Here is a 12,595-nt window from a genome sequence, read left to right as displayed (position 1 = left end):
TGATCTTATGCCAGAGATATGCTTCTTTTATTTTATTTTTATTTAAAAGCTGAATTAGCGTATAAACATCTTGGGATGCATCTCCTTGTTTTTGAAGGTGTTGTCAGACAAAAAAAAAACAAAAAAAACAAACAAACAAAAAAAAAAACGAAAAATTGCCACCTTATTGTGGTAAAGGTTTATTCCTAATGATACCAGAGCAATTTGTCTCTGGTTGGGTTTCCCAAAGCAACCTGATTTCTCACCTGAGGTGAGGGCCAAACTAAGTACAATTCAGAAGATATCAATGGCATGGCAATGGCAGTTTGCTTGGATCAGGGTTACTGGGAGTCCCCTGGAGTCAGACCTGGGGGAGAGTGCTGGTGACTAGGCCCTAACCCACAGGGCCCAGCTTGGCTCTGGTTGGTCCTGCACCCACCACCCACATGAGGAGCTGAAGCAGTATGGTGCAATGTGTCAAAGGTAGAGGTACTTAAGGTCTTTGTGACCAGTTTACTAATTTTTGGGGGGGATTTTGGTCTCTTTGTGGTCATTTTCTGTCTTTTTGAGTTGTAACTTTCCATCATGAAATATTAGTGGTCCCAGGGGGACCTGGCAGTCCCATTCGGTAATGCATCTATTGAAGTGAAACATGTCGTTGTTATTCTAACAGTGATGATAACCTTACTTTGACTCCCAGAGCGCATTGCAGAGTCACAGCAGCACAAGTCTTTTGGATCAGAACAATGGGAACAGACAGCAAAAACAACAGCTGGCAGTTGTAATGAGGGTCATTCCCATCCAGCCGCTGTAATGAAGACAGAGAGACATGTGTCAGCCTCCAAACCACCTCAGGCAAACACAGAGCACACAACTCCTAACTCAGGTAAAGTCACACGGATCCTTCTAAGAATAAGCCCAGCACTACAAGGCTAATTTCTAAATGTTCCAAATGAACACTGACACATAAAAAGACACTTCAGATTGTGTTAACTGCTGATTATGTTTTATAAAATCTCAAGTACCTGTGGCAGGTATGGAGAACCATCACGCGGAAAGACAAGAAACATTGCCCCCTCCAGCTGTGGAGGAAAGAAGACCACCTGTTATCTCTGGCTCTGTTTCATCTCATAAGCCTGTCTCCAGAGTTGGTCCACCTGTTAACCCACCTGCCAACAACCCTGCTCCTCCCAGACCCTCACCAGATCGAACAGAGGAAGACAACAATGACTATGACTCAGATGATGCCAGTAAGATTATTCCTCAAAATTTAAAACCTTTATTTGTTGAAGACAAATGTATTATTACTTTTATTTTTTGCAACGTGTATGTGTGTGTGTTTCTTACAGCCACTCTGGGATCTCTGGAGTTCAGTCTACTCTATGAACAGGAGAACCATGCACTACACTGCGGTATTGTTAAAGCTAAGGTGAACGCTCTTACACATGCATGAATAGAAATGAGATAACAACACAAAATAAAAGATCAGTTAAAATAGGACAAGATAAGTAATTCGGGCGATGTGGTTCAGGAGGTTGGGAAGCTCATCTTGTAACTGGAAGGTTTCCGGTTTGATCCCCAGCTCTGTCTGTCTTGGTCGTTGTGTCCTTGGACAAGACACTTCACCTACCGCCTACTGGTGATGGCCAGAGGGGCCAATGGCGCGATATGGCAGCCTCGCTTCTGTCAGTCTGCCCCAGGGCAGCTGTGGCTACAACTGTAGCTTGCCTCCACCAGTGTGTGAATGTGAGAGTGAATGAATAGTGGAATTGTAAAGCGCTTTGAGGGTCTCGAAAAGAGCTATATAAATGCAATCCATTATTAATGAAGATTGGAAATGATATAGTAATAATAATATTATACAGACAGATTAGACAAGATAAAATCTGTGTTTTGGCTCTCGGAGGAGGCGGACGCGCTTTTTCTCCTCTCCCTTATCTTCCCTGCTTAGTTCTTATGTCCTTGTCTAGTCTTGTGTTTTTTGTATTACTTTCCCTGGAACACTCTCTCACAGTCTGTTTCTAAAACCTAAAGAGAATTATGGATTTGATCAACTGGTCTCTGAATGCTATTGACAGCCTTTTCTCAACGAGAAATCTGGGCTCTTGAGAGCCCGAGTGCCCTGGAGGGACTTTCCCTGCCGGATACACGATGGACGGGTGGCAGAAATGGAGGGTCGTGAGCCTGGCAGGACTGTCGATCGAGGACGCTGAAGATATCTACCTATTCGGAACCATGATAACAGGGTTCTTGCTGATCGGAGCTGGCTTGGCCCTGGCTTATCGGAGAATTAAGAAAGCGGAACCAGCTGTTCAAATCCCCCCAAGGCTGCCCGGTGGGATTGAATACTCTGAATAACACCTCTGAGCATATATTGGGTTACATCAAGGAGAGGCCTGCTCAGAATAACACCTTTGAGCGAAAGTTGGATTACATCGTGGAACAGCTGACTGCAGTCGTGAGTTCTCAGAATCTGCTCTCTGAGCAAAAGAATGACAACAGCACAGAACGCAAGTTTGATACCATCATGGGGAAGCTCACGGTTCTCCAACGGGAGATTGAGAGACCAGTGTCGGAGTGTTAAAGAACAGCTTTGAAATTCTCATGAGTTGTTGCAAAAGAAAAATTACCATCATAATCTGGCTACCCCTTCGGCGCCAGCTGTGGGCTCAAGGCTGGAGCCGAACAAAAACTCCCTGATAACGACTGTGTTGAGACTGTTCCTTCCCATTCCATGCAAGGCCACCTGGGTTGGCTGGAAGACTGTTTACTTAGCCTGGCAGGGCAAAGGACACTGTCTCAGCTGAACTATGGATGGACACACACACACACACACACACACACACACACACACACACACACTGATAAGCACTCACTGACGCATCACCCTCCCTACTCCGGATCCAACGCCACCTCCAACACTTACCTCCCCTCTGATGTGGACATCGGGTCAGCTGAAGGCGCAGTCGAAGATTGCAGCGGTCCCAGATCAGATGTACACACTGGAACACTTTCCCATGTTGCTTGTCTGTGTTTATTGTGCTATGGTGTGTTGATATCTGTGCATTCCTGTATTATCCTTTTGTGTTACACATTTCGATGTTCTTTTTCCTCGCTACCTCCCCAATGAGATGTTTTTGTATTATATATACGGTCGGCAAGGTCTGTCATCTCGGTTGTGGGCAAAAGACCTGCAACTAACAAATAAAGGCTATCTCATCTCATAAAAACAGACCATATGGAAGATAAGACATAACAAAACATTTAAGGTGATGGCTGGAAAAGCGACAACATAAAAATGATAAAGTGGGACGAGGTAAACGAGTACTTGAAAGGAGAAGACAAAAGGACACAATACAACACAGGAAAATATGTGCCAAAACAAAACACCTCAGGTCCAACCAAACTAATAAGGGACAGGATAAAATGAGACCAGAAGAACAAGAAGGGACAATTGGGACAAGACATGCCATGTCAAGAAGAAATGAAAATAGACAAGAAGAAATAAGGAGCTTAATGTTTTCATTGAGCATTTTGAAACCCGATGTCACAAGCACAGAGACTGAGTCTACTTTGAGACTTGTCAATCTCAAAGTGGGTCACATAGAGCATGCAATGCTTTGTCATCACTGTAGACACTAATGGGGGCCATAATTTAGAAACTAAACATGATGTTGTATTCAAGAAGATTTGAAGTTATTTGAAACTATTGATTAAGGCCATAAAATCTATAGAAAAATGTTTACTGAGACAAAGGAGCTGAAGGCTGTTTTCACAAAGCCTTCTTTTTGGTGACTGGGAGGTTTAAAACACTTCTGGCAGGCTACATTTTCAAACCTAGAACTAACATCCGTATTTAAATACAGTGTATACACAAGACAGAACAAGGTAAAATGGGATATAAGAGACGTTAACAATAAAAACAAACAAAAATAATAATATAATAATAATATTTTCATCTCGAATCCAAGCATTGTGTTTCTTTTTTTTTTTTCAGGGTTTAAAAGCAATGGACTCAAATGGACTTGCAGACCCATATGTTAAGCTGCACCTGTTACCTGGAGCCAGTAAGGTATTTACATGCTTACTTATTTATTTTACTTATTTAAGAAGTAGGATTTTAAAAACAACAAGCTAATCTTTATGTACAAATAAATATGGCAGAATTGCCAGGAAAATGTTGCCTATATACAGGGTAGGAAGTAATTATTTGATTCCCTGCTGAATTTGTACGTTTTGCAGAATTCAACCCCCCACCCCACCCCAATAATTCTGGCTCCCACAGATTTGCTGTGTACCTGTGTGGCTCTCAGATTACAGTCAATCAGTTAATTATTTTTTAGATATTCCTGATCTCAATTTGTTATGTATATAAAGCACGCGTGTCCACAAAATCAGTTTCTTCCATTCCAACCTTCCCACTACCATGGGCAACAACAAAGAGCTGTCAAAGGAAATCAGTGAGAAGACTGTAGACCTGCGCTAAGGCTACAGTGGGTCACAAGACCATCAGCAAGAAGCTTGGTGAAAAGGTGACAACTGCTGATGCAATTATTTGGAAATGGAAGACTATAAAATGACCATCGGTCACCCTCAAGCTCAATGCAAGATCTTGCCTGGTGAGAATGATAATGACAAAGGTGCTGAATCAGCCCAAAGCTACATGGGAGGACCTTGTTAATGATCGGAAGACATTTGACACCACAGTCACCAAGAACACCATTGGTAAGACACTAGATTGTAATTGAAATATTGCAGCACCCACAAGACACACGGATTACCTGTCCATTGGGTACCATAAGATTTTGGACGACAACCTCCTTCCCTCAGCCAAAACACATGGATGGATCTTCTAGCATAACAATGACCCAAAGCATATCACAACAAAGGAGTTGCTAAAGAAGAAGCACATTAAGATCATGGAGTGACCACACCAGTCACCAGACTTCAATTATTTAAAAAGAAATCTATGGAGAGATCATAGCTTCAAATTGCCGAGGAGCAGTTGAAAAACCGTAAAGATTCAGAGAGTTTTGTAAATATGCGCAAACAGAAAAAATGTGTGAATTTTTTCTGGATTTTTCTCTCCATTAAAATTAAGCTACCATGGAAATGTTAAGACTGTTCATTTCTTTATGATTAAGAAAATTTATAAATTCAGCAAAAGATTGATAAACTGTTTCACCAACTGCATTAATTTAACAGAGATTGACATTAGCATGAAATTGGAGGATGGGATGTACGCAATGTGACCCAATAAATGTAAATACAGTGTTAGAAAGCTCCTAATGACAATCCTGTCTGAGAAGATGGTGTATTGGTGAATTTATTTGATTTGAATTGCTCTTATATTATGTAACACCCGTCCCACGTTCTATTGAGAGGGGCCCTGGGTTCCTGTTGTTACTTTCCTATTGATACTCCCTTTTTAATGCTTATGGTATAAAATATGCAATAAAACTACACTATATGGAAATAAATCACACACAAGCAGGTCAATTATAACGTTAACTCCACTTTAGTGAATGCTTAATTAACAACACAAAAGAAAATAAGTAAAATCAATAAAGTTTGTTATACAATGGTAAGGTATCTACCTGAACAGAAACAAAATAATCAAATAATATTGTGGGCCCACACGCACTCTCACCAAACACACAGCTCAAGTGCTACAGTCTTTCTGCTAGCAAACCCCTCGTTGCAGGCCTGAGTCGTGGCTCGGGTGCGTTGGGACCTAAAACAATATGGTCGCTTCACTTGTTGCCAAGCAGTAAAATAAAAGCACGTGCAAACAACAGTACTCACACCTCCAGGCAGTTCAAGGGGATAGCGGGGAAACTGGGTCACGGCTACCAGCAGGCCGCGGCAGCAGCACTCACAGTCGTCCTTTCCACGTGCTCCCACGTGAACACATAACTTCAGCACACCAGCAGAAGGGACCTCTCTGACACGCCAGCAAGACGTCCGTCTCCTCCTACTGAATCACACAACCCCGCTAAATGCCAGTTCACATGCGATAATATTCAATCTTAGCATTAGCTTAATAAATAAAACAGAGCAGAACAAGAGCTTAGCGAATATGCTAGGCTACGCTAGCGGCTATGTTAGCAGTTATGCTAGCGGCTAATCGCGGTTAGCAGTTAGCCCGTTTTACACAATAACATTGGGTACAAGTGTCAGACAAAATTCACATTTACCTCACAGTAGGGTACAACAGTTCTCGACTCCAGTTAACTATCCGTCAACCCGAAAATACGTCTGTCGCCTTCTATGAACTCTGCGTTCACTCGACACTGTTCAGCTCTCGTCTCTCTCGCTTCCTGCAGAGTGCACACGGCTCCCCACTTACTCCCACCCATCTACCTGAGACTACTTCAGGGTTCACTGGAGCTGTAGTACATATCAATACCATATCAAAAATAATGACATAAACCTCAAAATACAAATAAAAAGGTTGTGCATTTAACTGACACACATCACATACTTTGCAGGCATTTGTATACATTCTTGAACACATTAAACATTTGCAATTAACTATCAATATTAATGAACACATTTAAATAATGAGCTACTTAGCTCAGGGCTAAGTAGCCAGTAGCTCAGCCAGGGCTACAATTATATAATATTGCAATAACAAATTGACTAATGCTCATAGCCTTAAATTTAGGTTGGCTGGTACATCGCTGATAGGAGTACTGTGTCATTTTGAGTGAAATAGAATAATCAGTTTGCTTGGAGCTAAGTGTTTGATATTCTGATGAGCATTGGTTCTCAGTTATTCCTCAGTTTCTTTTATTACTTGAGAAATTCATCTAAATTTCTTATCTTTAGTCTAATAAGCTTCGTACCAAGACACTCAAAAACACCTTGAATCCTGTTTGGAATGAAACCCTGGTCTACCATGGCATCACAGATGAAGAAATGTCACGCAAAACCCTGCGGTATGAACGACTTTTACATACTTTAACACTGATTTGCTACTTATATCAAAATAAAGGCTTTCATTGAGTGCATCGTTTGTTGTTTGCAGGCTTTCGGTGAGTGACGAGGACAAGTTTGGACACAATGAATTCATAGGAGAGACACGAGTGGCCCTCAAGAAACTGAAATTTAATGAGAAGAAGAACTTCAGTGTTTGTTTGGAGAGAGTGATCCCAGTAAGTCTGAGGGCAAAACCGACAATATGATGATGCTGAAATGACATGTGAGCCAAAAGCTAAGGGTTTAACCTGCTCTAAATATTTGCTTAATAAGGCACACAGTTAGCTACTGTTTTTCTGTAAGTTTAACTCAGCACTGGCAGATGAACTCACAGCACAGCTCAAGTACATGAGATGCAAAAATGAGTACAGATCACAAGAGATGCCAGTGTTTTTAAACTGTGAGTCACACATTATCTGAAATGAAGGTTACACATTGTTTTGTATTTTGGTGCAAAACAGTATCTTAGAGGATGACAAAGCAGTTCAGAACATCTTATCTTGTTCTTTCCTTAGACATTTTAGTAAAGCACTAGTAACTTGCTGCTTCCAAAGGCATAAAGTACTTTTGCAATCGAGTGAAATCTTCACATTTTCCACTTGGTGTAGGTACGTGGTCAGTCTGGGCCACAAGATTACTCATTACAGTGTAAGTGGTTACCTCAGGGACACCACGGGGACACAGCTCTGGCTATAGCTGCATAAGTCCCATTTTGCTTCGGTTTAAACTTGCTTAAGGGACAACAAATGAAAAGAAATCTAATTTAAGGGGTGAGCGAGTTAAAACAGCTTGTTTCAGATGGTGAATGAACTGAGAGCTTGCACCAAGGCTCAGTATAAAACAAATGAGAATCTTTTAAAACCACAAATCACCCAAAACTGTCAGGGTGTGTGAACGCTAGGAAAGGAGGACCCAAACGCTGGACTCACAGGTAGGTGAAGGCTGGTGCTTATTATGACGAGCAGGTGAGCTGAACATAAGATGGCTGGCTGAACTGAACACACGTACAGAGTAGACAACATTAACATCAATGAGACGACAAAGACCAGGATGAAACTGAGGACTTAAGTACACTGGCTAATGATGATGATTAGGGTCCGGTGAGAACAGGGCTGGCACGATGAAGTGGGAAATATGAATGTGGAACATAAACTGAACATGAACTGAATACAGCTGGTGAACTACCCAGGAACCCTGACAAAAACGACTTTGGTGGCCAAGAATACATCTAATGTATTAGTTCCCTTTTAAAAACACTAGCATAAATGGAATTCTCGGTATGTACAATTTCGTGATAGGTCTGTCTGCTGATCCTCTAGTAGGATTAACCACCAGAGCAGCTGTTTAACAGTTATTATTTATAGTGCTCATATAATAACATTTTATTCCTTGAAAACTGAACAACTTCAGGTGGACCTTAAATGGATCTAAAAGTGAATATTTTAATCACAAATGGCTAGACACTTGAAGAGATAAAATGTATTATTTTGTACTTTATGCATACATATACACTTAATAGTGTATATGGAAAAAAGTATGCATAGCTTGGTGTCCAGTTTTATTACCCTGTGGCATGCACACTGACAAAACCTGAATTTAAAGATTATGAGGTACCCCAATACTTTGTCCATATAGTTTGCAGGCCATACATTGTAGAAGTGAAAGTCTTTGACGAATTGTTTGAAAAGTTAGAGCCGGGAAAAAACTTCTCATAAATACTGGAAACAGGAAAGCATTTTCTACAGTATGACTGGATTCTGCTTGACACCTTAAGTTTTGTATGGTCTGTGGAAATGGGATGCAACATGTTACTTACTGATCTTTAACCGTGCTTAAATAGCTGTTTACCTGGGTTTTCGTTTTTATACTAAGAAATGCTGAAGTAGTCCTTGAACAGTGACATTTCCTATTTTACTTCTATACACACAAACTATAAACTAACTATCATTAGTTAGTTTATCAAACTAATGATAAAGGCTCTAGCTTCAGTCATGACGAGGATGATGATGACAATGATGATGGTTTGCTCTCTGTACAGGTGAAGAAGGCTGTAGGAGGATCCATCCGTGGCATGGCTCTTTATGAGGATGATGTAAGACCTTCACATAGATCTCACCACTGTGCATGAGTTAATATACGTATTTAAAAAATAGAAATTAAAACATATAAGCTACATTTGTGTAAATGTAAAATATATAACATTACACAATTTCAAATAAAAAATCAGGTAATATACTTAAGGCCACTGTTCCTTTTATACTGATGTTACTTCTGTTCTTTTATTTGATGTATCTTGCATTTGCTTATTTTCAGGTTTCAGGTTTTTCTGAAGGATGTATGTATATATACACTGTAGCCTAAAGTAGTTTCTTCAGATTCCCAGGCTTCAGCTCTTATGGTGAAGCCCAGTATTACCACTGCTTACTAACCACTGCTGTGCACTGCCTTTGTGTCAGACAATGACCTGATCACATACTATGTTAATTATATCAGACAGATGTTACTGATCTTTTTTTTTTTTTTTTTTTTTTTTACTTTTTCTGTCATCAGTTATATTCATTTAACAGCCATGGTAGATCTCACTTTTATCTGTCCCAGTAATCCTTTTGTCTCATGTTATCTTACATAAAACTGGTCTGATGAGTTTCAGTAATTTATACAGATATCTTACTATGTGATTTTAGGAACAGGACACTTTGCCTCAGTAGATACTCAAATTGTGGTTTATTGTCTTTCAAATAAGGCATGAAAGTGGTTGCATCACTATCCAGGCAAAAACTATGAGGAAGAAAAAAAAAAGTTCAGTAAGAGAAAAACTTCAATGCATATTGGCACTATATAAAAAAATAAACAAAGCAAGAAACATTATGGATGCTGGATACTGCATGCATCCTTTTGTGAGATGAGCTGAAAATAGAGCTCTTTGATCACAGTGGCACTGCTTATGTTTAGTGAAACAAGGAAGTGGCACACAACCCAAAGACAACTATCCACATTGTGAAACACACTAGGAGTACACTAAGAGTATTATACTGTGGGGATGCTTCAATGCGCCTGGAACAGAGAATCTTGTCAAGGTGGAAGGAATCACGAGGAAAAAATAATATGTGAAGATTTGTGTAAAATCTGTGGGGTGCCCGAAGACCAAGATCTATGCTGAAGACCATCAAATGTGGAGGAACTTATTTAACAGAACTTACTTTAAAAAGAAAATTTCATAAGGGGGTTCATAGTTTTATCCTCATTTGTACTTCTAGTTACATCTCAGACAGATGCAAATTCTCCAGCCATCGCGGAGTAAAACATAGGTCCTAGGACAGAACCCTGTGGAACTCCATGGTGAACTTTTGGGTAGAGATTTATCCCAGTGACATATGTTAGTGTGTTTACTACAAAGACAAATTTGTTGAAATAGTTTTCATTTATTTATGTTAAAGTTATTTGGTACATGTCACTTACGCATATGTGTTCACAGCTGAAAGAAGTTGAAAACTCAGAGGAGAGGGGCCGTATCTTGATATCATTGATGTACAACAGCCAGCACAGTCATTTGATAGTAGGTGTGGTCCGATGTGCTCACCTGGCTGCCATGGACTCCAATGGATACTCTGACCCGTTTGTCAAAGTGTATGTGTTTTTTCCAGCTGTATCTGCACTAATGTCACTACATAGATAAACTCTCTATGACAGTGGGGAAATCCTTTTTTCATTTGTTTGTTTTTTGCTTAGCTTTGCTAAGAATTGGACAAAAGTATCAGTAATACATCTTGCCTCCTCAGTAAATATGAAGCTGGAGTGACAGTTTCTTAAGTTAACTAGCCTAGACCCGTCAAAGTTAAAAATATGCAATAAACTCAAAATAGACTTCTGATTATGATTATCACTGCTAATCTGACTTAACTGTTGAAATGTGCTTTGTTAACATTTAAATAGATGTTAAATTTTCGAGCAAAGTCAGTGAGCTCAACAAAGCAAATAAACATTCCCAGAAATCTTGAACTTCATTCCCAAGGGATGGCATTTTACCTTTGTTGTTCTGTCCTCTTTGATAGATGTCTCAAGCCAGACATGGGAAAGAAAGCTAAAAACAAGACACAGATCAAAAAGAAGACACTTAACCCAGAGTTTAATGAGGTGAGTCTTTTCTGTTGTTTTCTGCGGATTTTGCCATTTTCTGCCCATCCAGATTTCACTCACAGTTTTGTAATAAACTTTCTTCTGTCACTATGTTATAGGAGTTCAGTTATGAAATTAAGCATGGTGAGCTAGCCAAGAAAACACTTGACATCTCAGTCTGGGACTATGACATGGGGAAATCCAATGATTTTATTGGTAAGTTAATAACTTTGATCACATATCCTTATTGATGTTTGTCCACTTCCTGATTTTTTGTATGTTTGTCACACTTAAATGTTTAAGATCATCAAACAAATTTAGACACAAAAGGCAGTCTCTAAATGAAGGTGTTTATTATTGAGAGGGAAAAAATCCAAACTTACATGGCCCTGAATAAAAAAGTGATTGTGCCCTAAACCTAATAACTGCTTGGGCCACCCTTAGCAGCAACAACTGCAATCAAGCGTTAGCGATAACTACCAATCAGAGAAATTTTGGGCCACTCATCTTTGCAGACTTGTTGTAATTCAGTCGCACTGGAGAGTTTTCAAGCATAAACGAGCTTTTTAAGGTCATGCCACAGCATCTCAATCGGGTTCAGATCAGGACTTTGCCTAGGCCACTCCAAAGTCTTAATTTAGTTTGTCTTAAGCCATTCAGAGGTGGACTTACTATTGTGTCTCGGATCATTTGTCCTGCTGCAGAACTCAAGTGCCCTTCAGCTTGAACAGATGGCTGGACATTCTCCTTCAGGATGTTTTGGTAGACAGCAGTGAACAGTGAAATTGAGCTCAACTTTCTAAAACATGTAGTTAATCACATTAATTCATGATTTAAGAAGAAGGGCAATTACTTTTTTCACACAGGACCAGGGAGATTCTGATATCCTTTCTCCCTTAATCAATGAAATCATCATTTAAAAACTGCATTTTGTATTTACTCGGGACATCATTGGCTAATATTAAAATTTGTTTGATGATATAAAACATGTTAGTGCAACAAATATGAAAAACATTAGGAAATCAGGAAGGGGGCACACACTTGTTACACTACTGTATTGATGTAGCCACTGTTGTATCATGTATTTGTTAGTTAAGTCCAGTCATGAAGCCACAATCTGGCTGTTGTAACTGCCATCACCATGGTGTTTTGGATGTTGAAAGTGAGGGGTGGATCTGAGTGTTCTAATGACTAGTCAATCGCAGGATGTTAGCTAATAAAAATGCTCTGGTTTATCCTCTTTTCTGACTCTAATAAGTACCATAAACTATAAAAAGAACTTAATGTTGTAGTTAGTATGACTTGAAACCAGTATTAAAAGCCATGAACTCACTTGGAACTGCTGAGAATTGTTTGCCCACAGACATATATAACCATCACTTTTATTCCTACCAGAGAACCCCCTTGCTGGCGAGTTCAAAGACAAAGATTTGAAGCCCTTCTTGCATAGGTTTCACTTATAAGACCATGTATCTGTGTCTGTCTTTTACATGCAGTCAATTCTGTAAGCTCCTAATGT

The 12,595-nt window shown here is 39.8% G+C and overlaps 1 protein-coding gene and 1 long non-coding RNA gene across 4 annotated transcripts in view; one reads left to right on the top strand and one right to left on the bottom strand.

Annotated features, from left to right (window-relative positions):
• The window catches only part of rph3aa (rabphilin 3A homolog (mouse), a), a 45,669-nt gene that overhangs the window by 29,416 nt on the left and 3,658 nt on the right, over positions 1-12,595 (top strand). For 2 of the 3 annotated variants that reach the window (XM_085167606.1, XM_085167607.1), the window contains exons 6-15: positions 680-865; positions 1,002-1,229; positions 1,329-1,408; positions 3,977-4,051; positions 6,811-6,920; positions 7,010-7,136; positions 8,999-9,052; positions 10,436-10,587; positions 11,013-11,094; positions 11,196-11,292. In XM_085167606.1, the coding sequence (XP_085023732.1) occupies positions 680-865; positions 1,002-1,229; positions 1,329-1,408; positions 3,977-4,051; positions 6,811-6,920; positions 7,010-7,136; positions 8,999-9,052; positions 10,436-10,587; positions 11,013-11,094; positions 11,196-11,292 (1,191 nt within the window). The remainder of the gene's footprint in view (positions 1-679; positions 866-1,001; positions 1,230-1,328; positions 1,409-3,976; positions 4,052-6,810; positions 6,921-7,009; positions 7,137-8,998; positions 9,053-10,435; positions 10,588-11,012; positions 11,095-11,195; positions 11,293-12,595) is intronic. The other variant, XM_085167608.1, reaches the window with a different exon arrangement.
• LOC146513880 (uncharacterized) lies at positions 115-6,555 on the bottom strand. The gene is made up of 3 exons (XR_014875226.1): positions 6,177-6,555; positions 2,906-5,956; positions 115-2,787 (listed from the first exon to the last, which is right to left on the bottom strand). It is a non-coding gene; the product is annotated as an uncharacterized LOC146513880 (long non-coding RNA).

This window comes from Neolamprologus multifasciatus, chromosome 7 (genome assembly GCF_963576455.1).
Source record: "Neolamprologus multifasciatus chromosome 7, fNeoMul1.2, whole genome shotgun sequence".
In the NCBI taxonomy this organism is placed as follows: Eukaryota; Metazoa; Chordata; class Actinopteri; order Cichliformes; family Cichlidae; genus Neolamprologus; species Neolamprologus multifasciatus.
This window is presented reverse-complemented; position numbering and strand designations above follow the sequence as displayed.